Source organism: Anoplopoma fimbria, chromosome 12 (genome assembly GCF_027596085.1).
Source record: "Anoplopoma fimbria isolate UVic2021 breed Golden Eagle Sablefish chromosome 12, Afim_UVic_2022, whole genome shotgun sequence".
Lineage (NCBI taxonomy): Eukaryota > Metazoa > Chordata > Actinopteri > Perciformes > Anoplopomatidae > Anoplopoma > Anoplopoma fimbria.
In genome coordinates, this window is record NC_072460.1 from 7,127,196 (window position 1) to 7,140,492 (window position 13,297).

The 13,297-nt window shown below is 40.8% G+C and overlaps 1 protein-coding gene across 1 annotated transcript; it reads right to left on the bottom strand.

Moving 5' to 3' along the window:
* Positions 1-973: 973 nt before the first annotated feature.
* Positions 974-11,496, bottom strand: LOC129099600 (serine/threonine-protein kinase 38). Its single transcript, XM_054608895.1, has 14 exons — positions 11,375-11,496; positions 9,562-9,699; positions 8,710-8,761; positions 8,336-8,458; positions 7,951-8,034; positions 7,710-7,833; positions 7,042-7,196; positions 6,403-6,514; positions 6,150-6,211; positions 4,889-5,006; positions 4,634-4,757; positions 4,363-4,458; positions 3,773-3,867; positions 974-3,664 (listed from the first exon to the last, which is right to left on the bottom strand). Exons 2-14 carry the CDS (start codon positions 9,690-9,692, stop codon positions 3,528-3,530), a joined length of 1,413 nt encoding a protein of 470 aa, XP_054464870.1. The 5' UTR covers positions 9,693-9,699; positions 11,375-11,496; the 3' UTR covers positions 974-3,527.
* Positions 11,497-13,297: the final 1,801 nt, after the last annotated feature.

The following is a 13,297-nucleotide window of genomic DNA, read 5'->3' on the forward strand; positions in this document are numbered from 1 at the left end:
ACATTGGCATAAACATTGTTATACCAATGTTTATACCAATCACACGTCAGTACGACTTCATAAGTTTCATTTATAGGTTGTAAATCTGTCCAGTCAGAAGGCTGTCACTATTCTGCACTCGTTGGCAACCTTAGGCACGTGAGCCAGTTTGATGTAGTAGTTGCTAGTTTGATTCCTCCCCCCCACATTACGCAAAGACCGTACCTCTGCCTCTGATTGGCTAGCACTCGTTACCTTCTTTGCAGAATTAAAGTTTATTGCTGATGAACAACAGTGGTGGAAGGTTGGTAGGTTAATGATTTCCACTCAGATGTGGATGTTTTCATACGGATGGCAGCCTTCTTGTATCGTGCTCTCATATGTTCAAAATATTTACAACTGTCTCTATGGATGGAATTAAATGTCAGATCCGTTGGAGGTTTAAATGTTGATGTGGTGTCATAATTAAATGTAACTTTAATGTTGATATGATATATATATATATATATATAAAATGGCTCTTCATATAAAAAAAAGTTGCCGACCCTGATAATCAGACAGAACCGCCATTTTTGTTTCACTTCCTTCAGAATAAATGTATTTCATAGAATAAATGTGTCACAACAGTGAAGCAAATGGCTGTTCAATATTATTATTTTTCACATCTATGAATTCTAACTTACTTGAAGATGTCCTTTTAAAGATGCTTATTTATATAGATATTATTTAGATACTTAATTATTTATAAAATATGTATATACCTGGCATTGTCTGTTTCTTGTCAAAGGAAATTAACAGGTGGCCAAAAACTTGAGAATTGAATTTCTTTGCTTTTAAAATTAAATGAAGTCAAGTTTTAGGGAGACACTTCTCGCGTCCTCATTGTGACCAGTCTGACTCCAGATCTAGTCTCAAGTCTACAGGCCAAGCAACCCTTTCTCTAAAGGGGACACGCCCCCGTTCATCCAGATGTTGTGAAGGAGGACGCAACACAGTAAGTGCAGAGTAATTCATTGTCAAATAGCAGAAAACAATATAACAGCCACGCGCTACAAAGAGAACAGTGGTTTAAATAATGTACACCCACCTTCCCAAAAAAAATCCCTCACTTCTGACTCTCATATCACATGCGGCACACGATGACACGAGCAAACACACGTCTGAGCATCACCCGTAGAAAACAACATACGCATCTTCAAGCACTCCAACATTGAGTCTTTTTTTTTTTTTGAACTGAGCATGATCGCGTCCTGGCACGCTCACTCACACACACACCGAGTGGCATCATCAATAAAATAAGTCTTTCCATGTGCTCTATTGCTTTAAGCTGACCCATCTGCAGTTTGGTACAAAAAAAAAAAAACCGAAGACATGCAGAGCTGCAGCATTCCAATAACACATAGTTTAAAATAGTGACCCCTGCAATAGAAAAAAGCTCCACTGCGTGTTTTTCTAAAATTGCGTTACAATGTGCTGAGCTTCATCTACACACTACCTGCATACACTACGCTTAACATAATGACTATGAGGAAAAACCTTCAGACTGAACGGATGCATATGGAAGCCCATTCCTGCAAAGAAAAAAAAAAAATGATGGGAATGATTTCTTTTTTTTTTTTACTAATAAAATACTTGGTAATGTTTAAAGATATCTTTTAAGTCCAAATTGTATGACAGTATATCAGATTTTGACCTCATAAATCTGAACATGTCTTTTTGTCAGAAGCGAAGAGAAAGCTTTGACTAGGCAAATCCAAATTAATGTTTTGACATAATCCAAAATTATGAGATTTAAGAATTCAATGTTATGACATACTACATACAATTGTATTAAAATTATGGTAAAAAAAAAAAATACTCAAATCCTAAATCAGAGTCAAGATTAGGATGAAATTCAATATTTTCAGATTTACTTGCATATAAATAGAAAGTCCTCGACTTTTGACTCGACAAAAGTATGACATCATATGACTTAGAGAGTTCTGACTAAATCTTTTCACTAAATCAATATAATGAAAGTCAATTTAATCTTGGCTCATAATTTGGTTTTAAATGTATGTCTTTTAATTTTAAACCATTCCTGACTTTTTGTATTTTTGTTTATTTGTTTCCTGGCAGAGATGTACTTCCATAGTTCTACATCATGTGCTCGGAAACATACACAAAGAAAAAGAAAAACTGTATGATCCAGGCTACATTCACACCAACAGCATTTTGGAATTATTGTGGCATAAAAACAAAAAAAAACTTTTCTCTATAAGACTTCATTTACATTCATTTTTAAATGACAGCATGTTGGATATTGTGTTCACTGGAAGATGTTTAGCCCTGTGCGTCTGTATTCAAAAAAGTAAGTCCACGCTGAATCTTGTTCACACTCCGACCACGTGAGCCGAATGCTTTGACTTGTGGGGAGTTCAGCAGTACATGTTTGCACCACGGTTATGAATCCATTCAGTACTGTATTCTTTTAAATAGGCGGAGTGGGTTTAAACTGCTTTTAAACAGCTGCTAAGACTACAAGACTTGCATTTGTTTCCATGATGACCTAGACTCCTCCACCCTGGATAGACATAATAATAATAATAATAATAAATCTGAGTTTGCATCATGTTCATTAAAACTGTAAAATGGTGACTTCAGTTCTGAGATGGTGCCTTCACTCCCCTGTCAAACCCATGTCCAGTACAATAAAAAAAACACCCAATTCAAAACACACTAACGAATGAGCTGTGGACTCTGCTGTACTGGAGCTGGATCCAACATCACATAAGGTGCATTAACGTAAGTGGGTCATTGTGAAAAATGTAACAAGACTCTTGTGTTTGTTCCACAAAATGCATCACTCATATGTCCTCTTTTTAAAAAAGGAGCAACACTTGTGATTATGGACCTAAAAATAAAATACAATTCTAAGTTACAAAGAAGTGACAGAGATCAAGCAGAAACATTATTCAGATCACAGTCTTTGGTTAAGGTCAGAAGCCAGCAGCACTTCAGAGAAGCCTCATAGTGAGAAACATTTGGACAGAATCCCTGATTCACTTCAAGTGACGGTGTTTGAGTTGATGAGTCAACATGAAAAAGGGCAAGTGGAGTGGAAGTCCTGGTTTCGGAAGGAGAAGAGCTAGGTCCGACAGAACTGTGCTGGTTTACGGAGAGAGGGAATGTAATGGATGCTGGTATCGGGGAGTGAAAGACGTGCCACTGCATCCACTGGTGGATTAAAAAAAGGCAAGCGGAGACAGAATCCCAATCACTTTAATCCCAGTTCAGTCTTCATGTGTGAGCAGGAAGTAGAAAGGTACCCTTCAGAAGCATCAGAGAAAAGTGAAGACTGCATAAAATGAAGGCAGCAGTTCCTGGAAGAAGCAACGGCTGAAACTGAGCCCCCTTTTATTATTTGCGGAGTCCTGGGTGAACGAGGATCCTCAGAGAACGCGCAGAGTTCTCCTCTCGGGGCTGAAGTTCCTCGGACAGCAGGGGTTTGGACGACTCTTTTCAGGTTTTTCTCGGCGGTGTTGGTTAAAAAGCCTGCGTGGAGGCACTCATCTCTTCCCTGACTTCATGTAGGACGGTATAGCTCCTCGGGCTGTCAGGCCCTCGAAGCGTTTGTAGGTGTAGTTGATGAAGACCCAGTCTTTGTTCTTCAGGTCCGCCTCGGTCTGGTTGGACACCGGGGCGACTGGAGGAAGAGGAGAGAAAACGAGGAGAGGTTTTTTTTTTTTAAAATTACGTCACACAACAGAGGCACAAAATGTGACGCGTGTTGTGAAAGATGCGGGCGGCGTACCTGTCGGTGTGAGGATATCGGAATCAGGGAACTCGTCGAAGTTTGAGGTGTCGTCGATGCTTTTGATCTCGATGGGGATGGCAGCGGGTCTCTCTCTGGAGGGCGGATCAACGGAGGGGGGAGAAAAGAGAGTTGCAGAGGGGAACATTTAGCATTTCAGACTTTGGTAAGCTGGGTGAGAATAGGATAGACTGACTGGAGCACCGGAATACAGCCTGGTCTGTTTCTATGGTGACAAAAGTTTGTCTTATATAAACTTATTTTATAAATACAGCTGCCCAGTACAACCACAGTCTGATCCGCTTGACCACTGAGCAGTTGGGAATGAAGGGCGTGGCTCAAGAGACCTACAGTGGTGGTTACATATACACACACGGAATCACTTCTAATTTTGAATACACACTAGTTACTCGCAGAGACACAGAACTGACGACCTCGTACGATGGATTTAGAATGAACATGTTTGAGAACACTTTCAGTTCCATCTTAGTCGAGGCGCAACGCAAAGAGAAACTATTTTTACAGAGACAAAAGTCTAAAAGTGTCTAACAGCTTTCCTTTAACATGAACATGGTGTAACGGTGCCCCACCTGATATGGTCGTAGTCCACCCCCTCAAAGAAAGGATTGGACTTGATCTCCTCCACACCTGAAGCACCAACCCTGTGCTCCTCCTCACAGCAGAACCTGCTCACAACATATCTTCACTTAATACCACGCACACATCCAAATCCAACTACTCAATACAGACCAACTAGTTGTTAACTGGTCTAAAGCTAACATTGACGTGTTCAAAATGAAAAGTAACAGTTATCATGGCACAAGTGAGAGAGATGGAAGAAGAAAAGAGGCGTGTTCCTACCGGAGGATCAGGTCTTTGGCCTTCTCAGATATAGGCACTTCTGGGGGAAAGGTCAGCGTCTCTCTCCAGTTCATCACTTTCCTGTACGTCTCCTGAGGCGTCTCTGAGCAGAACGGAGGGTAACCTGCAGACAGGGAGGACAGCACAAAGACCACCGGCCCTTTAAACCACATCAGGCCTGGTCTGCTACGGTCTAAAAAAAACAAAAAACTGGAGGTAAATAAGATGGAGAGTGTTCATCGTCGAGTCATTTACCGATCAGCATCTCATACATGATGACACCCAGGCTCCACCAATCACAGAGCTTGTTGTATCCGTTTTGCATGAACACCTCTGGAGCGATGTAGTCGGGGGTTCCCACTGTGGAGAAAGCCTGCCGAGGAGGAGGAGGAGGAGGAGGAGGAGGAGGAGGAGGAGGAGAAAGCAAAAAGCTAATTAAAAAAGGCTTTTTACGCTGAAGATGAGCTTTGGTTATTTCATACGAGACGTTTCTGGACCGGAGTTTCTCTCTCTGTGCTCGTTTCACTGGTGTGATGTGGGCGGGACTCAGTTGTGAAAAGGTTACGTCATGTGATTCTGCGCACCAATCAGGATTTGGCGACATTTGAATCGAAATTTGAATACAGCTGTGCATGGCTTGAAAAGAACTGGATACTGAGTGATCGTAATGGTTCTGTATCGAGGCATTCGTGATTTGAATCAATGAAAGATAAAGTGTAATAAAAGTAGAGGTGTTGAACATCAGGCCGTCACTACAAACTGCAGTGTTTCTGCATTCTGAGTCAACATACATGTATTGGATCTCAACTGAGTTTTATCATTTCTGCTCATTAAAAGCTGAACCCCCAAAAAAGATAGGAGATTCAATATGATTCACATTCAATAAGCAGATACGACATTGGATTCAGTTTTCAATAAATGCTATTTAAACCAATCCTTCTTTCAAGATACTTTTACCTTCATCTATAAATAATGACAGAACTCCAGACATGACAGTTTGTATATTTAAGAGCCTTCATGTGTCAACAGGCTGAGTCGTTTGTGGGGCAGGATATTCAAAATAATAATAACTGCAAATATAATAAGCTTCGGTAACAAAATTATTCTTTTTTTTTTTAATAAAAAACCTTAATTGAACAAAGTGCATATTCTTCTTCACGACCCTTTTGTTCCTTTTAACAAAAAAAAAAAGCTGACCTTCTAAAATGTTTATCCAAACAAAGTCAGCTGATCAAAGTACTTTGCCTCAATAAAATACAGTCTAATACTGGCAAACTCTGATTCCAGTCAGGAACTATCTGATCAAAGACAAAAAAGTCAACAACATTCTGAATCCGATGAGACATTTGAGTGCTACACTGCCCTAAAGTTAGCTGATTTATTGCATGAAATTGATTTATTTCGGCACAATATGTTTAGGCCTCTGTGCTGTATTCATTCACATGTTGCATACATTAAAAACTAAAAACAGCTCTAAAATGCTCTTGTAGTTAATCACATCTCTGTTCAGACCTACCAGCTGCCTCCTGTTCCTCTTCCAGGTCTCTGCTTTCCTCTTGGAGTTCATGTTCTGGAAGGCTGATGGAGAAAAAAAAAAAAAACAGATCAGTATTAAATGCTAGCTGTGACCCCACTGATGCATTAACACCCACATATCTAATACAGGCCGACATGCTGCATCTTAACCAGGACAGAATCATTCCTGGAGGATCTAAAAACAGTCTACAGCCATTAAATGGGGTCAAAGGAATGAAATAAACGAAACTGACTTTGCTTGCTGAGGTCACTGGGCAGGCTGTGGTTCAGGTTCTTGTAGAACTCGGTGCGGTGAGCTCTCTTCAGCCCCGTGCAGAGACCGAAGTCAGACAGCTTCACGTGACCCTGGAAGACACAGCACACACTGAAGCCTGCAGCACACAAACAGTGTCAGCTCACACTCAAGTTTAGAGTTTAAGAGCTGGAAGCCCCCCAATGTCATCAGTCTGCAGCTGGGCACATTATGGAAATCGTGAAGAACAATTTGAAGCATATTCAAGTTCAGTGTATGCTACATATGCAGACTGCAGAGGGGAAGAGGAGGGGCTGTGTCTGGCACAGTTGTAACGTAGGAATAGCAGGTGATGGTTGGCACCTGTCCCTACTTTCTTAAAAAGGTCCATTCCTCTTTTCCTTTTAAAAACAGACAAGATGTAAACCAACATTATGCATCAGCTTTACACAGCCATAAAAGTCAAATGGACCAGAACTCCAGCCACGGCTGATGGAATCATTTCCTCACTAAATCTTAGTATGACTTGAACCCTTTGTATTCCTGACATGGAGCACATCGGTAGCTCCGTGTGGATTACGTGGGACGTGACGCAAGAATTGTACATCATTTTTCAAACCAAGTAGCCCCCATGACTCACCCTGGAGTCCAGCAGCAAGTTGTCTGGTTTGATGTCTCTGTGGATGAAGCCCAGCTGGTGGATGGAGTCGATGGCCAGCACCGTCTCAGCTATGTAGAACTGAGTGGCCTCCTCCGTCAGAGTGTCCTTCTTCATCAGCAGGGTCATCATGTCTCCTGCGTCGCAACAGCAGAGACCACAGTGACATTTAACACCGTTGAACAATACACTGGACTGGACTAATCATACAAATGCACTGTGTAAAAAGGGTCAGAGCAGACTCTATCTGCTGAGGAGACTTTTCGACTCTGTGGTGGCATCAGCCATTTTTAATGCAGTGGTCTGCTGGAGCAGCAGCATTTCGACAGCTGACAGGAAGAGACTGAACAAGCTTGTCAGGAAGGCCAGCAGTGTGCTGGGGTGTCCACTGGATACGGTGGAGGTGGTTGGAGACAGGAGGATGATGGCCAAGCTGTCATCCCTGATGAACAACACCTCTCACCCTGGCAGCTCTGTGCAGCTCCTTCAGCCACCGGCTGCTTCACCCCCGGTGGTGAAGGAGAGGTACCGCAGGTCCTTCCTTCCTGCTGCTGTCAGGTTGCACAACCAGCTCTGCTCCCAGCAGACCACATGACACATGTGCAATACAATACACTGTGCAATTATAGCTTTAATAGTTTTTGTCATACCTCCAGGCAGGAACTCCATGATGAGGTAGAGGTTCATCTTATCCTGGAAGCTGTAGAACATTTTGACCACCCACAGGCTATCGGCCTCTACCAGAATGTCCCGCTCTGCCCGGATATGACCAACCTAACACACACACAGACAGGACACACACACATATATATACACACACACACGAGGTTAAAGATGTCCGACTGATGCTCCAGCAGCATTCCTGTCTTTGTGTGCATTTCTCCGCCTCACCTGCTCCTTCTCCAGCATGTCGGCTTTGCGGAGGATCTTCATGGCGTAGACATGACCGGTGTCTTTCTTCTGCACCAGACGGACCTGGAGGCCAACACAATGTTCATTTATCTCAACCGTTAGGTATAAATGGTGAGGCTTTAGTGAGTTCATATTTACTGATACAAGTATTAATAGTGTCAGTGTGCTCAGATATAGAACACAAACTCCATACAGACTGACGTCGTTGTTTTGATCTACTGAGATACTCTGAAAACCATTCAGCAGGAACAACACTGACACCATCATGCTTACTTTCATATATGGGTAAAGTATGTCGTCAGTTTTGTGACATTGTGATCCACACGTTTTTTGGTACTATGAATTAATGCTAAAAAGCTCTTACCTCTCCAAAAGCTCCTCGGCCAATCACCTTCAGGGACTCAAAGTCCTCCAGACCCAGTCGAGTCCGTTTCAGCCGCAAAAACTCGGTCTCTTTCCTTGCATGCTGAGAACGGCGGATTCGTTTCTGCAGAGCACAGACGTTACTTTTTAAATACAGCATTAAGTGGGATGCACACATGCTACTTAACAATTGCATATTTGGAAAACAATAACTGAAATTCACAATCATACACTTGTGAGAACAATCACAGAAAATGACTTAATGTTCACTCCTTCCAACACTAAGACAGGGAATGAGAACAACTTTGAGTGAATTCTCCCATACCGCTGCAGAGCATGCTGGGAAAACACTGCGCATGTGTGTTTGTTACTCACCTCCTCATCTGCCAAACCCTCCTGATCCATCACTTTCTCCAGCTTCTGCTGCCTAAAGAGACAATCCGACCGTTAGCATTGTTTTCTAGCAACAAAATAGTGTCTGCACTGCACATCCCATCATCTCCGCTATGATGACAAGGAGGCATAAACAATCTCAAGAAAAACAACTACGAAGTTATAAAATTACGCCCTATTTTTATGACATAAACTCAAAGATATCAGCTACATAATCAAAAATGTAAATACATAAATTCATAGTCTTACTATACTCAAAAGAATCTGGAGCTATTTGATTGCATCCCAATGCATCTTTATCTGAGCGTGGACTTGGAAACATATTTATAACAGAAACAGTGTTACAAGCTGGGGGTTTGGAGTTTGAATTCCTGCCGATGAGCCAATGTTTAATGTTATTGTTGATGTTATCTTTTGTGCTTTCCTGACCCTCTTATGGCCCTCAAACCAACACATACTGAACAATGGATTTTGTTCCCTATCTTTAGCAGCATCCTCTGTGATTAAAATCTGTATTAAAAAAAAAATGAATGAAAAAAATAATAATCCCCCAGCATCCATACTGAACCAACCAGGACAGGGAGGAGTGCACTCTGATGAAACTTGTCACAACAGGAAGTGGTGTTGCTTCAACAAAATTCTGACATAAGCCACATGCTGGATGAAATACAAACAAAGAAATGCGTGTATAAACTAACGCGCTGAAGAGTCATGTTTCAGTTTCTTTGTGAATTAAATCGTTAGAAACGGTTTGCATTGCAAAGTCGTTGCCAAAGGTCATTTTGGAGATACTGAAAAAGTGACAGGTGTAGATTTAAAACGTGTTGACGTTACCTCATCTCCCTCTCCTCGTGCTGGGCGATGAGGTTACTGTAGAAGTTCTCCAGGGTCACTTTGGCCATAGTGACCCGCTCCTTGGTGTGGTTACTCATGGAGGAGCACGAGCTCGGGCCAGTCATTGCCATGCTTTACCTGGAAAGACACACAAACGATGAAGTGGGCAGAGAAGCACGTCCGCGGCATAAAAAACGTCCCCGGTCAGTCCATGCTGCTGGAAACACATGTCCATTCAGAAGGCTGTCACATAGCTAATAAGAAAAACACTGCACCACTGAGGAGTAAGAGGTGGGCTGGGATAATTGAAGGCTTAACGAAGCAGCAATGTTAGACGTTACGACAATGAGCTGAGCTCTTAAAAAAAAAAAAAAACTGAGCTATGAAATGAGATGACTGTTGGCCCAGAAAAGAGGAAGGAAAGCAGCTGGCTCTGCTGTCTGAGCAGAGCAACGATGATAACATTGTGCAGCTATGAAGAAATGATGAGGAAATCTCATTTGTGCAAGCACTGATGGTCGAGTCCCACTGGGTTTGACGCAAGCTAAGCCCGACAAAGTTGTTAGACTTAAAGCAGATATAAGGGCAGTGAAGCAACGTAATAATGAAACAAAATACCCAACTGATCTGTACACTGTTAATGGTCAAATAGAAATAAAATGTTAAAATAATTCAGACATTTTGGGAGAGTCACATGGGAATATGGAGCCAACACAGTTGTAAATCAGCTATTTGACTGAGCAAGACTGCTGGTATTCACAAGTTCTTTATGCAGTCAGCTTATCTAGCCATGCTTATCAGGACATGAGACATGTGGAATAAGTAGAGGGGTTTATAGGTGAATCAGACTATTTGACTCATTGGAAGGCCAAATGGAAAAGTCCTGGAGGTGTTATTGGTTTGCATGCTTAAACTGCAGATCAGGAAATGAATTACACCTCAGGAGGCATTTGCGTTTTTCTATATAAAATACTTCAGCCATAGTTTTGATTGACGTCAGCATGTGTTTGGTGAGGTACAACCACCGTCTTCATGGAGGCAATGTGCACTGTGAAAATGACCGCTGTTATTTGAAAAGCTGCCTCATCGTGTCTTCCTCCATAAAAACAATAAACACGACAGAAAAGAACCGGGACGATGAGGTGCGTTAGTTTTATCCACCGGACCTGACCAGTGTCAACAACACGGAGCTAACGTTAGCTACCAAAGTTGTTAGTTTCGGTTGCGACGTAGCGTTATGTGCATTTAACAAGCTACCTATAGAGCAAACTGTGGTCAACAAAGACACGTAGCTCAACACGTAACGTACTTTGACGTTCGATTATATGTTATAATTATAAAGTTCGTCTCCTTTAACCGAAAGCAAACAAATGCTTTAACCTGCTAGCATTAGTTAGCTAGCTAGTTAGCTATTAAAGTTCCTATCTCCGTCAAGTCACGCACATAGAGCATGAAGGACACCGGATATGTCCTTCAGAATAAAACAGCCGCGGTTAAAGGAACGGACGTTTCATTCGGTATTCGTTGGTCGGAGTTTTATTTTGAAAATCTCCGCTAGAAAATCTCTATTTCCGTTATCACGAACTTGACAGCTTGAAGTTACCCAAAGCCAATGGCTAAGGGAAAGTTAGCTAGTACACGTTAGCTACTTATCTACTGAGATAGATTGCGTCCTTTGTTTTCAAACAGGACATCGTAACACACGGCGCGTCCACGATCCGTTTAGCAAGATCAATAACTAAAGGAAAAGTGCAACACGTTGTCTCCTGGTGCTTTCATTGAGTATTTTGATAGTTGGTCTTTGTTCACTTACCTTGTTGAAGGTGCGGTGTCTGCCGTCCTCTCTTCCTCTCCTTCAACCAGGGTTGCGTCACCAAATCAGTCTGAAGTAGCGTGACACCTAGTGGCCAGGATTGGAATGACCATTTCAAATTAAATTAATTAGATTTGATTGCCTATCCTTACTCTTAAGTTATTATTAAAGTTATTTAGCGTTATTTATTTGATTTATTATCCATCTGCAAGACGCGCAGGGAACCAATTAGACTGTTGCAAAGACCCGGGGACGTCAATAGAAGTGGGACTAGTCCCGGAAAAACACCTGAGTTGCGGTCTAAATGTGGAATGTTTTCTGGACAGAAACCCTTAACCAGTTTAAAATGGATGCCATCACTCCTGAACTAACTGTGTTCGTCCTCAAAGGAGGTTACAATTGATAAATAGATAGATATTTAGAGATATATTTGTATACCTTTTTACACCGTAACCTTCAGGGACCTGAAGTGTCATTTTTTGGGGGGGTGGGGCATACCATACTTTGATATATTTGATGACATTTTATTATAATTTTATAGCATTTTAAAGGAATGCCATAGTATGAATTGTGAAATACTATATTATGTTTATAATGACATTTTACACTATGCCATTTTATGAAATACTTTATCATTAATTGACATGATTTCACAACCTATTTTAGTGTTATGGCATACTTTACCATGACACATTATATTACACTTCTTTATGCATACTGTACCATTACATTTCATGACATACTCATACTATATTGAGTTTTTTTATGGTATACTATGCTATGACATTTTAATGCACACTTAACTGTCCCATTTTTGTTTGACATTGTATATTTGTATTTTTTATGGCATACTATACTATGACTATACTATGGTATACTATATTATGATATTTTATGACACTTGTACCATGACATTTTTCATTTATGACATACTATACAAAGGGCATTTTTATGACTTAATTATTATTTAATTTTTTTAGAAAACCATACTATGAGAAAACTATACTATTACATTGATTTTATGGCACACTATGTTATTATATTTGGAATAAGCAACCATAAACCTATACGAAAGGCCGGGAGATGATTAAAAAAAAACCACGTTATATGCCGTGAAAATACCAATGATACAGATTTTTGTTCATAATGCCAAGCACTTAACACTATAGTATGGTATGATTTTTAAAACATACTATAATGTAATTTTTTTATTTATACTATATTATGACTACGGTGTATGCTGTCCTTAGCTATAATATGGCTTTATTTTACTGTATTATTTATATTAATATATGATATTACCATTTTTTTTTTAAATGGCATATTATGTTTTATAGCATACTATATTAGGACATTGAGGGAATCCAGACGTCCTTCTCCCAAAAAGTGCAACCCGCCTAAGTGCGTGCTGAAAGTCACGTTCTGATGGAGCCAACAGAACCACATCGTCTGCAAAGAGCAGAGATGCAATTCTGAGAACCCCAAACGGAACCCTTGCCTTGAACTCCTTTCCATGAAAATCACAAACAGGTTTGAAGACAAGGGTTAATCCTGGAGGAACACTTATACATTACTGATTCACAGTACCACCTACTGTGCAACGGAGGAATTACCACAGGTGAACACATATTACTTTATATAAAGACACATAATGAACACAAATACAAAGTGGCTCCAACACACCAGGCTGCTAATTGTTAATGGCAGCCAGACATAACATTACATTCAAATGGCCTTCTCTTTACATAACCGATATACGTTCTCTTCATAACCAATGCACAGCGTATCCAGCTGTCCCTTTTGACAAAAGAAAACAAATGAGCTCCTCAAACCATTTTGAGTTGCAGGTATTCTGAAGTTCTGGACATCAGAGACGAGGATATTCTGAGGAAGTGTAGATCACACTGAATGATGTCTGACTGT